Source organism: Pungitius pungitius, chromosome 14, assembly GCF_949316345.1.
Source record: "Pungitius pungitius chromosome 14, fPunPun2.1, whole genome shotgun sequence".
Lineage (NCBI taxonomy): Eukaryota > Metazoa > Chordata > Actinopteri > Perciformes > Gasterosteidae > Pungitius > Pungitius pungitius.
Genome location: NC_084913.1, coordinates 10,342,263 through 10,360,878, shown reverse-complemented (window position 1 = coordinate 10,360,878; position 18,616 = coordinate 10,342,263). Strand labels below are relative to the sequence as shown.

Sequence of the window (18,616 nt, the reverse complement as noted above, 5' to 3'; positions counted from 1 at the left end):
TGGATGATGCAGTCATATCTCCAAAATCCTAATCTGCTATATTGCCTACCCTTCACCCTCCTTACTTCTATGAGGGCTTGCTAAATCTGAACGTTTTGTTCGAGCCTGGAACGCGGTGGCTTTGAATGTTGTCCCGGGAAATTAATTCCAACCCAAATCAGATGGTTACTGATGCATGAATGAGTAGGCTTTTATCTGGTTAGTTAAGTAAAGTTAAACACTTGACAGCAGAAAAAGGGCTGGAGCATCATGTTAAAGTTGAGGAGAATGAGGACAGCGAGGTGTTGAACACAGCAGACACACCTGGGTCTCCTGATAGGAAGAGTGACCCTTGTGTTTGGGGAATCCAGCCTTGTGCTTTGAGTCACTACAAAATTACTGGAATGATAGAGAATAGCCGTTTAATTTAAATTTTCCAAACAATTTGGTTTCCCTTCTCTCATTACTTCTGTCCGATAATGTATGTAATGTATGTAAAATATGCTGAAATGATTTATCCGTTCTTTTCTCCTTCTTCCTGTAAAGAACCTGGCGGAGGCGGAGTATTCTGTGGCTTTGTTCATGTACATGCGTCTGTTGGGCTACCCTGCCGACCGCATTAGCATCCTGACCACCTACAATGGACAAAAGCACCTGATCAGAGACGTCATCAACCAGCGCTGTGCGGGCAACCCCTTCTTCAGCCAGCCTAACAAGGTGAGGACCTCACAGTGCCCAGCTGCATCCAATGATTGTTGTATTGTTTGAATTTATACAAAGAAGTCCTTAGCGAATGTAAATTAGGTCTTATACCCAGGAAGCATGGATGTATCCTTCCTATGGGTCTGGATCTCTATGTGTCTCTCAGGTGATTCGATTCCCCTTCAGAGGGCTACGATGCCATTATAAATTCATCTTGATGTTGAAGTTGTGCAGTTGCCATCAGACAAGATTCTGTGGGAACCATAGCGTGTTACTAGCGTCTGACCCGCGTTCCTCGGTGACTCTGGGACTTTAGCTCTGGTTTGGCTGTGTTTGCAAAAACGTATCTCTGTTCCAAAGTGTGCAATTTGGCGCTGACCAAAGAGAGGGGGGGGGGGTGGTGGTGGTATCTGTCTGGGAGTGCCACTTGCGCGCATACACGGACGTGTCGCGAAAACATGTATATATATATTTTTAATACCAGACTTTCTTAGGGGGCGGGGCGTCTCGTTGACCTAGTGTTAAGGGAAACACTAAGCTGACGGAGTACCTCTGTAAATCTGCAAGTGTGTTGGAGGAAAGGCTTAAAATGTGAATACTTGAAAGAGTATGTGTAGCCTCCGTGCTGGGCTCATCCCTAAAGGATTCTGTTGGATTGTCCTCAGCCCTTCTTCTCTCGCTCCTTCCTGTACACGGTGTTGAATCAGCAGCCCGTTGGCACTGTTCCTCAGCCGTTTTCTGTTGGTGCTGCTAAATGCTTTTACCCGCTAGCCCCAGGTTGTGCTTTCCTCTCTCTGCCTTTTTTCTTCTCCCCAACCTGTATTCTCTCACCTCTCTTTGGTCTCTGTTCTTCAATCCTTTTACTCACTTTACAATGCCAAAGACGAATAAGCTGCCAGGTCGGAGTGTGAATGGCACTTCCCCACAGACTCTGCACTGTTACTTGCACATCCCCAGTCTTTGGCAGCGGGTCTGCATGCCTCTAATGTTGTTGTACAAATATGATGTATGTATGTCTGTTTGCATAGACTAAGTTGTAAGCAAGCGTGTTATCCCCACTGGCTAAGCTACAATCCGCAGTAGATACGGTAAACTAGCAGGGGAGAGTGAACACAAGCCAAGCTGCTCACTATAGTGTTTCTATCAACACAACCGTTAATTTTTTTTTTTTTATGGAAAATGTAAAGCCTATGGCATAGCTGTAATACAACGGCAACATGCATTGCTGACCCGTTCTTAAAGATGTTTTTTTATTTTACACGTTGATGAAGCAGAGATATTTTTACAAAATGGAGGTCTATGGCTCTGAGGACTTGTTAGTAGGACAACAAAACAATCTGAATGTTAACAGCCTTATCGCTTAATCCATGAAAAAACAAATGCATATTGCACAATTATTGTGCAATAATCACAATTATTGTGCAATATGCGTAATAACTGTATTAATTGTCTAACGAGCAGACAGGAAGTGATTCCCTCGTGTGTGCGCATGTACGCGTGCATGGTGCCTTTTTTTTGTGTTGTGCAACACTACTTTGTTGCTTTGTCCTATCCCCTGTTCTGACTAACAGAAGTGAATTGTGCTTGGTCATGTTAAATGTCATGCAATGTTAAGAAATGCATTGTCATTCATTGTGCTCATGGCCTGAGTCAATATGCCTGCCTACTAATAAAGTGACAGTGGTGACAGGCTGTTAAATTTGCTGACACGAGAGGTAGGGAGGGGGACGAAAGAGGGCTTCTCGTGGGGAAAATGCTGAGCTGCTGAAAGGTCGTGGCGCAGGGCATCGGGTCCACAGTGTGTCTGAGGATATGTCACAATATCTACAACTAAGCAAATGTCAACAGCTATCCTTCATAGCAAAAACTGTCTTCAGTAAGATAAACCAAGGACAGCTGGCACCAGCCACTTTCCCAAAATCAGATAAACTTACCTAAGCTGTCTTTTTGAATCTCAAAAACAGTAAGCATTCATTTGTATCCATATGCATCTTTAATGTTTAGCATTTTTTAACCTTTTTCTTCATGTGGGATTCCTTCATTTTCTGTAATAAAACAGAAGCTAATCTGGCTCTGTGACCTGTATAAGATTAAAACCAGAGACGTCTTCCCTAACATCCCCCAGCATGCCTCTTGAAGACATGTGTATGAAATCTTTAGACACACGTGGCTGTGGGGTCGGCAGCCTGACTTCTGCACATCCCAAGACATGGCAGGATTGATAGTTGTTAAACAAAGTGGAGAGATCTACGCTTGACCATTAACTCAGGGACGGTACGTCATTGTCCCCACGACAATGAGAAGAAGGCCAAGATGAAAGAAAATGACTCGGCCAGTTGGTTGCAAACAGGGACTATTTACTGCGTTCACAGATGTCTCACGGTGCTTCCTTTATCCACAGACATGCGTGTGCCACAATGACTTGACCTCGGTAATTCACTCCCTGGAAGATTTCTCATGAATAACTAAACACCGTGCAAAATGCTACGGCTACGTTGTTTCTGTCTGTGGGCTAAGAATAACTCTCAAGTACCCTTTTTCTGCAAAACATGTTTTTTAATGGGCTTTTTGGTTAAAACCCAGTGCAGTTGTTGTCTGCCGTTATAGTCCACGCCTACAAGGGTTGCGCTGGAGGGTCTCTGCAGTGCCACATTAAACATTTGACCCAAGCATACAACCCACAACGCCACAAACCCTATTAAAACCAGCACCTGTTCAACATGGCAACATGAAGACGTAAATAAATATCGGTCAAATACATCATTAGCCACACCTCTCCCTCTTTTACACGGTTAATAGGTTGGTGGCTGCAGAGCTCGACCCATGTGGCCTCTTTATGGAAGCTGATATAACTGCATAGTAGCATTTTTTAACGATCATTTACAAATAGTCTTCCTTTTTTTAAGTCTAGAGTAACATTATTGGGTCATAACAATGCATCTGTAACTGGAGATCTTATAAGTGTAATATGTGCAACAACATTCAGGTGTTACTCAACTAAAGTACCAACTATCTTTGAGTTGGATGTTCCGAGATTTAAATGTAGGCTACTTATTTAGGTGTTTTTATTTGTTACTTTGAGTATGATGTTTTGTGTGCCCGCTTTATTATGACGGTTTTAATAATACGTTCACAATGGTTTTGTTAAACAGTTATTCAGTTGTACAGTCGTCAATGGTCCTTTTTTTTTCCTGAACCGATTCAAGCAGCGTGCCCCTCGGGGGCCCAGGTAAGAGACTGGTGGCATAATGCCCTCTAAGCCGAATTACCCCCCGCTGGCTGCCCATGTGTCCCGCTGGGATCAGGGCATTAACAGGAAAACACCGGCGTCTATAATGAAAATGTTGGTGTCTTCGCAGGTGACGACGGTGGACAGGTTCCAGGGTCAGCAGAATGACTACATCATCCTCTCGCTGGTCCGCACTAAAGCCGTGGGACACCTGAGGTAATTACCTACAATAGACCATAAATAGACCCCTTCAGCTGATGTTCTACTAAAAATATACCAGTTTAATAGGATACACTCCTTACACATCATTTAGCGAAATAACGCTGCAAAAAAAATGCATGTATGAGCTCATTTTGAGGCAGGGAAGAAAAAGAGTTCAGGAGAGGAATATGTCTGTGGAGCTTTTCTGCTTTACTAGAAGCCTTTGTGCTCTGATGATTGGGGTGAGACTATCGAACAATGAGCACCATATAACAGTAGGTAAGAGGCGTGATGGTGCACCAAACTGGAGAAGGAGGTTTCTTGTATTTTTGTTCCATGTCCCATTGCTGAAGACTAAACTACTCTCATGCTGTCCTTCTCTTCTAAGTCCTCAGCTCGGTCTCCTTATCCCTGCGCTCGCTCTTTCTCTTCACTCCTTCCTCCCTCCCCATTTACTAAAATTGATTTGCAGGGAAATGGCCTTTCAGTCCTCGGCTGTCTTGACACCCTGATGAGTTCTTTACGCCTAATTCGCTCCGTGTTTTCACGTGGGCCGATGGAAGCGAAACTCTTCCACTCCGCTCGCCTCTCGCTGTGATGTACAGTAGCTGCTGTTGGAATTGCACCACAGCTTCATCACAGCTGTATTGGTGCATTCACCCGCCCTCACGTTGGACAGTCTGCAAATTGGAACCACACAATGAATAATATGCCATTCATTTCGTAGCTAAATACATACACAAAACACACCAGCGGCCCCTTGAGCGTGGTCATTTCATCCAGCAGAGACACTCTCACAGATGAAGTAATGAATTGATGTGGTTGCAGCGGGCCACAGAGAGAAGCCGTTTATCTTGCAGGCTGCGCCCGCTCTCCTTCCCAGTATCATTCTTCTGATCTTGTCTTACACTGGTTATTGCACCCTGCCTTCTACACACTCTCAGCTCGCACAAAGTGGAGATGCTGTCAAATGCCCCTTTAACAATGTGCTCAAACGTGGCCTGTTCGCTCCCCAGCAGAAGAACAAACGATGTGCATAAACTCCAGTATTTTTTGTTTACCCTTTCAGTGACGGATAACTCGAGTTTCTATTCTCCTGATTAGTACTTGTATGAAAGAAATAGAATAGGCTTTCTGTTCGGTTATCACGAAAAACGTGTAAAAATAAAAATGTATAAAATGAGCAGGCTGCACCTTAAATATCAGCAATACCAACAATTTAGATTTTTCATAGGCTTTGATTTGATCTAATATTCATATCTTGGTGTCCCTCCCACTGCATCCGTCCCCATGGCAATCTGCTACACACACACACACACACACACACACACACACACACACACACACACACACACACACACACGTGAGGACACACTTAAATTGTATTTGTGCCCCGTTTCTTGGTTGCATGTTCACAGGCGATCATGCTCTATGATTGGCTCATCTCGTCTAGAGCTCTCTGCTCATTGGTCTTTAGGTTGTTGTAGTGTGTCTCTGTGGATAATTCAAGCTTTCAAGCTTGATTTTTTTTTTTCTTCTTTTTCCCCCCCCCATGTTTAAAATTTTGAGTAAACTTTACATAAACCTACCAGCTGCATATTTTAACTCTTAAACCCTGCAGAATGGTTTCCATAAGCCTTTTTTGTCCTTCTACATATTCATGGAAGTCATCATGCATATTGTAAAAATTAATCCTCTTAATCTCTGGAAGTGCTCAGGTGGACATATTCCAATTTACTTTGCCACATTTCAACATATGTGTGTGTTGATGAGTGTTTTTAGGTGCGTGCATACAAACATGGGTGGGTGCCAAATTCTTGTACATCAAAGGATGGACTGTTTTCAGAACCGCCCCAGCTGCTTAAATAAGCGCAAAACTTCCCCCTCATGTGCCGGCCTTTGCTCTGTAGATGCTATACACCAGAATGCCTCAGATTCATAGGCCAGCTGGTCATATTTTGCTAATCTCATTAGGTTGCCCAATCAAAAAGCTGAAACACACAACACTTACAAGGAGTACTACTACTATTTCATATTTGAAATTGTAAGGGGTTCTCTCCACATTTATGTTTTTTACATGGTACATTTCTGTCATTTATTTTTCTTCTAACATTTATGTGGTCTCTTTAAATATTACTAGATGTGTACATTGAGAATGCAGTTGTTCATTTACACAAGTGATTGTATGTAAAGCTCTGACGTTCAAATGCAGTGTTAGACATGTCTTTAGTTGTTTAACTCGGCATAGAGGGCAGGAAAGGTAAACGACCTCTTTTACCACCAAAGCATCATTCTCTAAAATGATTCCCCCACGTCTAATCTCTCTTAATTCTACTGGATCACAAGAAGAGAAATGACCTGTCCACCCTCTCATATAGTCTCCTACCCATCCATCTCTTTGTGTCTTGTCCATCCCAACTTTTTGCCTTTTCATTCATTTCCTCTCCCCCCCTTCGCCTTTCGTTCTTTATTTGAACCTTCCAATTTCATTCCTTCACTGCAGTTTGGGTTTTCTTGCCCCTACACACGATTTCGTCACACTTCTCACATATTATTTTTTCTCACCAATCTTCAACTCATTTCTTTTCTCTCCACAGGGATGTGAGGCGCCTGGTGGTAGCCATGTCACGAGCAAGACTGGGTCTCTACATATTTGCACGGGTTTCGTTGTTAGAAAACTGCTTCGAGTTGACCCCCGTCTTCAGCCAGCTCACCGCCAGACACATGAAGCTGCACATCAGGCCACACGAGTACTACAGCCAGGAGCAGCCCGTAAGTCGCCTTTGCTCAAGATCCACATTTGCCAATAACAACTGATATTGCTTTTTCTGCGCTCTCCGACACCTTTCTCCACGGTCCAATCCTGCCTCTTATGTTCTGGATCTTCTTCCCCTTCGGTCCTCCTTGGTCCTCAAACTCTTTTTGCCGCTTTACCCACCTTTGCCCCGATCTGTTGACGGCACTCTGCGGGCGTGGGGAACACAGCGGGGCTAAAATAAACCCCCATAAGTCGGAAGGCAAAGCCACTCTCCCTGATCCCGCCGGGCCCGCATGAGACGACTGATGTCTGGTCGCCGCGGCTCGCTGACATCAGGGGCGTCTAAAATACCCCACGGCCTCTGACACTTCCTCTGACTCTGGAGTGTTCGTCCCCATGGGGGACGGTTCTTTTAGGGAACACACATGCGGCCTCTGCCGACTCCGGCTATCTGCAATCACATTCCCTGCTGCTCACACGCAGATGCAGATGAAACGTCTGATTTTGTGTGCAGCACAGCCAGAAGTAAAACAAGCTGGTCAATGTTGATGACTCCAAAGCCGCCATAAAGATGCAGGATACACGTGTGTTCAATGCGCCGTGTGGATAAATACATATTTACAGCACTGTTGGAGAGTATTGGGCAGACGGTAAAATGTTGTGTTCTATCACACTCAATCACGCAGAAACACGTCTCTGTTTCAACTGGTAGCTTTACATTAATAAAACGCTGATTCGTTTTAGAGCGTCGCCCCTCTCTGAGATGTGTTTGAATGAAAAGTCTATTACAAATAAAATGCATTATTATGGTTATTGAGGGGGTAACAGCCCAGCAGATTGTATATTCTGCTCGTCTCACTCCTCAGTTTAAACTGTAAATCTCTGTCTGCATACTAATATCGTCGAATTACAACTCTGTATCCTTCACACGTTTTTGATGCATAAGCTCAAATCGTTTTACGCAGCAAGTAAGAAATTTGCTTTTAAATAACAGGCGCATAATGGGCAGCTGAATTGTAATTTCCTTGCACATTTCCATCAGATAAATTATTTATCTTTGGTTTTCATTACCATTCCTTTCACATCATAGCCTGGATTCAGACTTCTTTCCCTTCCCTGATTTTTTGTTTTTTTCCTTTTACCAGAGAGATGCTTCTGGGCAGCCTGACCAAATTATCCAGAACATGCCGGAGATGACCAACCTGGTGTATAATATGTACATGCATATGATCCAGACTTCACAGAAGTACAGACAGGTAACATCTTTAGATAAATACAGTAATGAAGAGTGCAATCGAAAACAACCAGTGCAGTATTGTGGCTGCCTCATAGGTGTATCATAGACTGGGGGGGGATATTACTATTTCAAAATGGTAGCTTTACAAGAGAAGAGTAGAATGTACACATATTATACTTGTCTTGTGACATTAAGCCTTGCTAAAAGCTGTCAGTGTTTCCCTGGTTGCCTTTTAGTACCTTTTTAATCTTTAATACACAACAGTAATTGGGTCAAATGTAAGAGCTGTTGCAGTCGTGCATATGGAGAATGAACTGGCTGCGAGCCAAGCACACGATGAAAAACGCTCAGGTGAAGTTTACAGGTCACAGTCTCTTAAAAAGAGGACTGTGACCGTGTCAGAAAGCTGGGACTCGATTAGACGGATACAGAGCATTTCTGTCATTTCAATCCAAACCGATTTCTACCGATGTGTCTCGGTCCAGACATTCTAGCCGCATATTTCCAATTGTGGAATTACTGAGCAGAATTAATTTTGAGACTAGCATGAGTGCTGTGGAGACCAACGGATGATAACCGCAGTGTGTGGGGGAAAAAGCGGTAAAATAGATGTGCACAAACGTCCTTCGTTGCTCAGAAGAGTTCACTGCAAATAGTGTGACTGCACCAGTAGCGTAGCCTAATTGATACCGACCCCGACACCGTTACCACAGCAACCCGCCTTGGTAGGGTTGTTGATGCCACAACACCCAAATCTAATCAGTGGAAAATAGCTGTGGATCATCTGCCTTTTAAGATGTGATTTGAGAATCCCGTTGGCTTTGCCCGCAGATTGAACTTAGCCTTTTGAAAAAGTACTTCACTTGGATGGTGTTCCGCGTTGCCCTCTACATTCCCAGTACGATGCAAGAACATTTGATGTATTTTTTAATAGGATTATTATCTACATTGTCTGTGTTGCTTTCCCCTGGCTTCTCAGCAGCAGCAGCAAAAGCTGGCGCTGCCTCCGCAACAAGCCGAGGCCGAAGCCGAGGTCGAGAAGGAGCCGGTGAGCTCTGGGGAACAACAGGAAGAAACCCCCATGGAGCAGGAAAACGCAGAAGGGGAGCCGAAGCCAAACGCGGAGGACACCAGCGAGAAAGAAGAGAAGCCGGCCGCAGTGGGCCACGCTAAGATGCCGGAGCATCCGGGCAGAGACAGCGACAGTGACGACGACGCGGAGGAAAGTGGACCGGAGCAGAAGCAGTAGAGCGTCTACATGCGGGACTAGAAAGTGGACTTTCCCTTAAGGAAACATTAGTGGGGAGTCAATGATTGTGAATCGCTTTTCTACGGGAACATTTGATTTGGGGGATAGTGTTTCATTCAATTTTGTAAAACATTCAATTTTGTTACTACCAGTACTTTTTTATTAAAATAAATGCAAATAATTGTCTAACATGTTTTGACTCTGTCCATTCACTAGAGTTTATGCTTCTCTTAAAGAAGCTTTAATCACGCTCACATGCACACTCAGGATGATGTTTAAGTGTGTATTCAACATGTTTAAGCCTGTTAAAATCTCTGTCATGATATTTCCATCCATTCATCTGCTTCCTTACTCTGCATTAAGCACAACTCGCTTCTGATTGGCTCCGCCTATACCAGCTACGCAAGCTGCGACTAAGCTGCATTTGTAGGTCAGTCACTTCACCCAAAGGCCAGTGTGCATGCTGGGGGATTTCAACCTGCCCTCCCTGCATGTACACAGTCACTCAACCGGCTCGAATCATTTGTAACTTTGTGCGGAGTACGAACTTAGAGCTCTGCACAATAAAGTCTGCTGTATCACTGTTCAAAGTTGAGGTTATGACCACCAAATTGAAGGAAAGAAAAATGCCCCTCAATATTTGTCTTTCCATTAAAGCAACTATTGAAAAGCCAATGTCCAACCCGGGTCTTGGTAGTTTAAGCATATAGTCACAAAATAAAGAGGTTAACACAGTTCAAAGCCCTGAGGGCAAAAACACAGACTGCAAATGCATTCATTATCATGCACCAAAGGTTGGTGGTTGTTACATCATACCTCAGGCGGGCCGAGAGAACAGGTCAGCTGCACAGCTGCTCCAGCCTGGGCCAGTTTAAAGACCTGATGGAGAACCATGTGTTGATGGATGTGGAGAGACATATTTTCTGCATTCAGCCAAGTGTGGAGCCATGCAACATTTGTTTTCCCCATTTTCTAAGCGCACAGCACTGGGTTCTCATGAGTGTTTTGGAGTAGCAGGATATGTCTCTGTCAGCTGAGGAAAGGATTAGAACGAGAGGTTGGATAAGGAAGATTATCTCAGTCGGGCGTAGTCTGCATGAACAAATTACGGATGGATGTGGCATTAAGTCCACAGGACAATCACCATTTTACCGTATCACATGATGCGGAAATGGGTTCATACTGAATGACCAAACTACCACAATTGACTTGCATGGAGCCACCACCCATGTGCACACGGGTTCTAGCATACATATCACAAACGAGTGCTCCACAACCCCGTGACAGCAAGCATATTTTTTTTTCTTGGGTCACATGAGTGTCTGCATTGAGTAATATCCTCCCTCTGCTCAGCCATTCAGCCACTAACTTTGTTTCCTCCCAACCGTCCTCTTGAGAATTTAGCTGCCTAAGGTCCCTCGTTGTAAATTAGAGCGAACTGGTGGGAAGTGGCTGCTGCTCGCACAGAACCTCTCTGGAAGGAGTAGCTGCAAGCAAAAAGGAGCTCACATCCTCCAGAATCTTTCCCTGCTGAAGGTGAACATGTCTTTTATACTCACGCGACAGGTATTCTTTGGGTTACTGGCTACTTTGCAAAGCACTCACTTCTAACCTTTGCTATGGCCTGACATGTCCGAGACTAACAGCATGCTGTAAACCGGAAATGTTCACATGGTATGTAATCGTTTTGTAATGTATACTTGTATATATTTACTCAGTATATTAATCACTCATATGAAAAGGCTCGCAAGAAGAGAAAAGTACAGTGTTTTATTTTAGGTTTGGACTCCAAATGTTACATGATCATTACTTTGTCCTTTTAAATCATTATTTTGTCGTTTCCCTGAAAGCAGGGGATCCAAAGTGAGACACGCTCACGTTGACTGTGTCATTTAATGCACAGCCACACTTCATAGCATCACAGGAAATTACATTGTCAGTACAGTGCCTCGAGGAGGGAGGCATCTGACCATCTGACCGGTACAGGGAAACTGCTTTACAGCCCACAACGCTTTCAAACTCCTGAAACCATCAGTTCTACCATCTACTACTCGATTTCGGTGCTGCGCCTCAAGGCAGATTATTAAAATAAAAAAAAGCTTGCATAATGTTGCATTGCCCTGTAATAAAAGTATATGTATGCAAATGCACACAAATCATCAGGTATTGAAGGTTTGCACGTCACACAGATTTTTTTTTTTTTTTCATAATGGATAATACAAAAGGCATTTTTTGAGCTCTAAATAGCAGGGCATCATCTCCCAGGCGCCTGTTTGTTATTAGCGTTGACAGATGAAGCAATGCTCATTACCCAAGGTATGCGTGATCTCCGCTGATCTGCTATTAGTGGCTGACTAATGTGCCACCGCGGGTCCTCAGCACCCTGTAAGTGGGCGGCCCTTCAACCTCACCAGGCTGACGGGGGCCTGGGGGTTGTTGCATGGGTTTGCCAGCTTATCATGCTTTGTCAAGGCCACTGCCCTCTAATCCTGACAAATACATCCAGATCATCAACGGGGCACGTTCCGTTGTGATAATCTCCGGTCGTTATGACAGAGCTCAAAGGGGAACACGCACTGCATCCAGTGTCAACACTAGACTTCCTCTCACTTCCGGGGTTGGTTCCTGTGCCGCGTGTGACTCTGCTTTGCAAAGGTCCGCTTTGATTAGCCGCTCGGGTCTCTCTTTCTCTTGTGTTTCCTAGACGAGGATGGCCGGTTGCGGGTCATGTTTCTGGGGCATCGTCTGGCTGGTGATTCTGATCTGCATAAGCTGGCCTCTCAGCATCACCTTAGGGGGTCTCTACGGCCTCGTCAGCCCCCTCACCACCTGCCTCGGCCTGGACCGATTTTCGGATTTACTCCTGGAGGGGGCCAACCTGGGCCGAACGTGTGCCAATAACATGAGGCACGGCAAGCCATTGTGTTGAGATGGTGATGAGGACCAATGATCACAGGCCAGATTTGTGCTTCTCTACGGAGAAAAGTCTTTGACCTGAGAACTGTTGATGTCTGTTCTGTGCTGGGGAATCCCGAGATGATTTGGCACTCAATTACGTGAGAAACCTTTTCGCAAGTTATGTAACCAAAAGGTCCAAAGGGTTTGTAAAAATGTATTCTGCTTGTTTTGCTAACACGTAATGAACCACAGATTTTGAATTTGTATGGGCTTGTCGGGAAGAAAATAGGCTTTGTGTTCATGGTCTGTGTTTGCAGTTTAAGTCACGATGACACTGCATGAAGGAGATAAGAATGAAAATGGCAATTTAACAATGGAAATACTTAGACTTGTAGATGAATGTATGGAAACTTTTAATGCGATTAAAACTGCTTTGAACTTGCCCTCTGTGTTTGTTGACTGACTTATTGTAGACAGTTTTTGTCGAAAATCCTTGTTTTGACATTTAAAGGTAAATAAGGAAGGCAGAAGATATAACATTTTCTTCAATCATTTTCTTTACCTTCTTTTTCGGTTGGAGCTTATCCCATTATGAGAAAAAAGTCACTTCAAGCCCAACACGGAGCGAATCACTCCCATGAACACATCAGCCGTGTTGCCTATTTTTGGGGCCAGCAGAAAAAGATATTAATATTGTTACGACATTAATATCTAATCAATGTGGGAAACGTATTGCCTTACATGCAACCGCAACAGATGGTGAGTAACACTATCATTCGTTTCCAGTTGCATATTTGAGCCCTTAATGAATCCGTTTGCTCTCCTTTTTGCTCAGTTTAGTCTTCCGTGACTCCTGAGGGAAATGTCTAGGATCTTTGGCTGTTCGCTTGCTTGTTTGCAGGCAACATATTATCGTTCGAATCATTTGAATATACGCAGCCCTTAAAGAGATTGCATTTCATGCTTTATTCGACTACATTGCTTTGTAGATTTCATACTATAATAAACTAGTTTTCATGACTTACTTAACACTTAATTTGAATGACCATATAGGATTTATTTACTTAAACCAAATGTCCAAACTCTTATACCATGCAGTAAATCAGAACCAAGCTGTGTTCAATTCCATTTCTTTTAGGCTATTTGTTAGTTTCAACTCATGTGACTCAAGCGAGTGTGCTCTGAGCTATCGTGACCAATAGGGCGATGGAATGCTTAAGGATGACCAAACATTTTGGAGGAATATCATGGTAAATTACCGTTTTCATCCGGTCGCAATCTAGTGACCTTAGGTCTCCCTCTGCTTCATTGCTGCCGTTGGGGTCAGTTTCATTTGCTTTAGTGGAGCTTTTGCTGAGCTTTGGGGCTTCAGGTAATGTTATTCAAAAGAGTTGATCCTTCTATGAAAACATAAATGATCATTATAAAAGGTTTTATTTTCTGAAATTATTGATTTGAGGTCATTATTTGAGAATGTACGTTGTGTAATACTTTGCAAATGGCAGCTCTTTTAGTGGTATTTTCCCCTAATTGGAAAAGAGACATTTCATTCTTAACAAATGACACAAGTGGTCACTCCGTTTTAAATGTGGATGAATGTCTTCCTTTTTTGTTGCAAAAGTGAAAAAGATGGATAGAAATATTTAAACATTTTTCAAGATGTATGTGATGCACATTTCAAAAGAATGTGTAAACATTTCAATGTGAACTGTAAAGGAGCTGAACAGTCCTACGGAGCCTGATTTCCACTCTAATCTTGTGATACACTTGAGAAGCTGGTGAGTCAACATGAAACAGAATCCTCGTCCAAATGGATCCCCAGTGGAGCAGCCGGCTTTATAAGGACAGGCAATAGAGAAGTAACCATGTGAAACCTCAATGTACACCTGAAATACGGGTGATACTTTAAGCAATGTTTTTGATTTTGATCTTTTGAGTGTGGAGAGGAATTAGCTTCATAATAGCATCCATGAAGCAGATATAGGATATAAGATGTTAGATCTTACTGCTGCAGAAACTCCAGTTAGTTTGAATATAAGCATAACATTCACTAGAGTATTTATATATCTGTATTTTGGTACTAAACTCACATGATTTCTTATCAATTTTGACTGGCACTGGACATTTTGGACTAAAAAATAAATACTTCTGGACCTCTAAAATATCCAAATTGTCTTGCTGAGCAGTCTACCTACAAATCTGGGTAGCTGTCATTTTGTATCATTTACATTTAATGAATATTGAAATGCCAATCCAAATCCAATATTTATGTGAGTGCCTTGGACCTAGTTACATCGCTAGTTGTTTACCCAGTTCTGCTCCAAAACATCCTGAATAAAACACTGTTAAATGAATATTGAAGGAAATATCAGTTTGCAAGGTTTCAAAGTGGGTCATTCCTCCAGTGCATAAGAGAAGGAGCTTTTCCTAGATTCGGATTTCCAAAGGACTAAGTTTAAGGGAGACTTTTTTTCTTTGTTATTATTTTCAAAAGGTCAGAGGTTGGATGCAAAATAAATAATTATTTTGGTTGAAAAGTATTTCCTCAAAATGATAAACGTCAGCATATATTTACAAGATTGTTACACAACTAGAAAAAAATGCATTTCCTGCTGAAAATGCGTTGGAATGCCTTAAGCTGAAATTAATTTCAGAAAGTTGCTTGAAGTACAGAAATTAAAAAAGCTGATATTAATTCTAGACATTGCTGAAACAACAGAAATTGGAAATACTGAAATGAATTTAAAAATTGCTGAAGATACAGAAATGAGAAAGATAGAATTGGAGAAAAAAAAACACAGAAAATGGGAGAAGCTCATATGAAAAAAATACAGAAATAATAAAAGCTGAGAATTAAATGTATTTTTTGTAGTAATATAAGTAGTAATATTAATTATAGTTTTAATTGTGGTAGTAGCAGTAGAAGTAAATTTTAGTTTAATAGCAGTAGAAAAACCAAAAGTAATAGTTATTAGTAGTACTAGTATTCTAGTTTCTAGACCCCCCCCCAATTAGGACCATGAAGGGCCCCCCAGAATCATGATATTTCGTTGCAGCGTCTAGAGCAGCTCAATTATTTTATCATTGACGTCAGCTGTCCCTCAGGAAGCCCTTCAGCAATTAGCTGGGTTTCCTGCCCCGTTGAGACGTCTCTGCTAGTATAATCAGCTGTAGTGCTAATACTATTAGTCACAGTAACAGTTGTAGTATTAATAGCAATAGAAATAATAGTATGGAGAGTAAAATTAGTTTCATTGGTAGTAGTGAAATTATTAAAAGCAGTAAAAAAACTAATAGTACTTTTTATAGTAGTAAGAGTAGTAAAATCAGTTGCAGTGTCACTATTACTGGTAGTATTAGTATTACATTTCCCCTGGGTCTTAAAACGGCTCAAACGGTCATTGAGAGATGACATCACACTGACGTCGGCTCTTTTATACCATATAAAAACACGTAGAACCATCCAGTGGATAAAATGGTTCTTTTAGAATCTAAAGAACCATTTAAGAACCTTTTTTCTGTTGGATTGTGCTTTTTGGGAAATAGAGATATTACGCCGTAAGAGACATTTTATTATGGTCTAGTTTTGTTTCACCTTCCACAACGTGGGGGCTTCGTGGGCCGCTGTGACTGTGCTGGGTTGAGGGTGTGTGGGGTTTTTGAATCGCTCTTAGTCTGGACTCTCCCCTGAGACCGGTTGTCCTTGGGTCAGCGTACAAGGGCCTCGGGCCACAGAGACAACACAGATCACCGCATCACTGAGCCACTCAAACTCCTCCACCACGTTAAGGTGGCGATTCACACAGTTTTTTTTAATGTGGGAAACCCAAGAAGGGGGGAAACCCACAGGGGAACCCCCAGATGGCGGGTGGGGGGAGGAATGGAGCTGTCAACCCTAGTGTGTGTATATACTGTATAATGCATCACTGCATTCCAACAATAAACAAATTTGATCACAAAAGTGATTTTTATGACATCATTTTACACTTTCTGAAAGTTTAGTCTAAATACCTTTTTTGGAAAGTGAAACCTACTCTCCAAAGTAGTAATGAAAATGAAAAGATTTGCCGTCATAGCAGCCATACTAAGGGTTACTTTAAGGTACCAAGCAGACATTAAGATTAGCCAAGAGCATGTCATTGTATTCAGTGCAAAAACTAGAGAGAAGACACCCAATTTTCACTGAGGAATATGTTTCATTTCTCTTTTGCTTTGACCTTTGAACGACCCCTGGTGCTGATCACAGATAAATGTGCCGTATTGAAAAGAATGAAGGGCTTTCAGACCATTTGTATTGAGCGACAGCTCAAATGCAAATCCGGCATGGGGACATTCCATATATGTGCACATTATTGATTTAGGTACAAAACCTCGCCTGCATCAAGCAAAGCACTTTCCCTCAGGGTTTTTTTTTTTTTAAAGGCCTGCGCTCTATTAATAATGTGAAATTCCCAAAGAAAATCAATATTTTGTTGTAGATTTTAACAATATCTCACAAGGCCGATCCCCACAGAGGGGGAGGATCCTGTCTGTTATTCAATCTCAGTAGCAGAAGCTAAAGTAAAAATCACACCACAGCAGCCTCCAAGTGTTTATGTTTCTAATCTCAGTGCTATCAGGAAACTTCCACTCCAGAGTCCTTGCCCTAACAGTGATAGTTAATGGAAAACACTGAAATGTAATTTTCTCGGCACAAGGGCAAACGCATGTTGAAAGTCCACCTGTCCCTCTTGATAGTAACAGTCTTGTTCTCCATGAACAGACTTAACTAAGCTCAGGTCAAATCTTTGTATTATATTATTTTACCACTTGGGAAAAAGGATGCTCAAAGAGGACCACGGCCTTCCATTCATTACGTAAGAACAAAAACAAGAGTCACGCAGCGAAGGGTTATGGCTCGGGGTCGGGTGACAGCAGCATATGATTCATGGCTCTCTGTGCCCTTTTGTCTTGTCCTCCTCGTGGTGGGACCGTCCACTGCTCTTAGCCAATGTTATTTCACAGCCTTCAGAGGTTGCTCCCTGTCTGTTTCAAGTAAACCGGCAATGTCATTTCCCATGTCTTGTTCTTTGCTCAGTACAGAAATAAAGAAGGAAATATGGCATGTGTCACAACAGGACACGTCCTCTTTTCTTCATTGTTTTGATGTCGTAAACATAAAAAGTATCAGCATTGCTTTTGATTCATCTGTAAAGGTTTCGTACATGGATAAATTCATTGCCTTGACTTTTGTTATACAAATAGGTAATCACCAGACCATTGGCTGGTGTTTGAGGTATGTGTTCAGAAAGAAGAAGAGAAATATGTCAAGGAGAATGAATTCAAAGCACTGTTGATAACCTTTGATATTCTACCCGGGGTCAGACCCAAGTATTTATTTTCTGTCAGATCTTCTTTTTGACCAAAAAGTGTAGTTATGTGCAGTTATAATTTTGTGCACAGGTTACATAATTTGTGTTAATATGAATGTCAATCAAAATGGGAAACACTAAAGCATGATTGAAGCATGCATTTTAATTATTTCAGATTGTTCTGTGTACAGACGCAGAATGATACGTGGCCACCACTACAATAACGTCTAAGCAGCTCATTATAAATATGGAAAATTATGACGATTATCATGAACCATATAGGATTTTTTGAACCACGTTTTCTATAACATTATATACTTTATCATTATGACATATCATTTGCAGTATTGATGTTATGCAGGCAATTTGTGCAAAATATAAATATTTGGTTTCCATATGGTGACACCAAAGGCATGCTTTCGTTTATGAAAATATGTGCTTACAGGTTTATTAAACTGAATGAAGTGGTAGACAAACTGTAGCAAAATGCTTCTGTTTGGTCTAAAGCAGTGTCTCCCCCTCTTTGTTCACACACAACGGAAATGTGGGGACAGGAGTCAAACAGCTGCTGACACCAGCTGTGGTCACTCCGTTTTGTACTGTGGGGCTCTGTGCTTAATGTCAGTCTAAACTTCTTCATGCTTACCTTACAAGTCACACAGATAATCATGGATATTCATTTATTTCATTCATTTAGGTCGTCAGACCCTTGTTAATCAGATAGATATCTGTTTAAGTTGGGTATTGGCTATTTGTTTAACATCTATATTGATTATATACTGAAGATGGTTTGTGTGCTTTTAATTCAGTTGGATATTTAGTTAAATTTGGCTTTGTTAAAGTAGGGATAATTTATGACTACGATACTGACACCAGATAATAAAACACAAAATCTTTGTCGGGATTTATGGTTATAAGGTAAAGATCAAAGGGAGGTCCGTCATCGTCGGTCTGTCCTCAGCTGTCCTGAAGATGTCCGCGCGGGAGTTCCTTCTATCTGCCATGCCCTTCA

The 18,616-nt window shown here is 42.1% G+C and overlaps 1 protein-coding gene across 3 annotated transcripts in view; it reads left to right on the top strand.

Moving 5' to 3' along the window:
* Positions 1-9,551, top strand: part of aqr (aquarius intron-binding spliceosomal factor) — a 40,915-nt gene extending 31,364 nt beyond the window's left edge. For 2 of the 3 annotated variants that reach the window (XM_037486096.2, XM_037486095.2), the window contains exons 32-36: positions 526-696; positions 4,041-4,126; positions 6,709-6,883; positions 8,015-8,125; positions 9,086-9,550. In XM_037486096.2, the coding sequence (XP_037341993.2) occupies positions 526-696; positions 4,041-4,126; positions 6,709-6,883; positions 8,015-8,125; positions 9,086-9,355 (813 nt within the window). In that variant the 3' untranslated portion in view covers positions 9,356-9,550. Of the gene's footprint in view, positions 1-525; positions 697-4,040; positions 4,127-6,708; positions 6,884-8,014; positions 8,126-9,085 lie in introns of all 3 variants that reach the window. The other variant, XM_037486097.2, reaches the window with a different exon arrangement.
* The last annotated feature ends 9,065 nt before the right edge of the window (positions 9,552-18,616 follow it).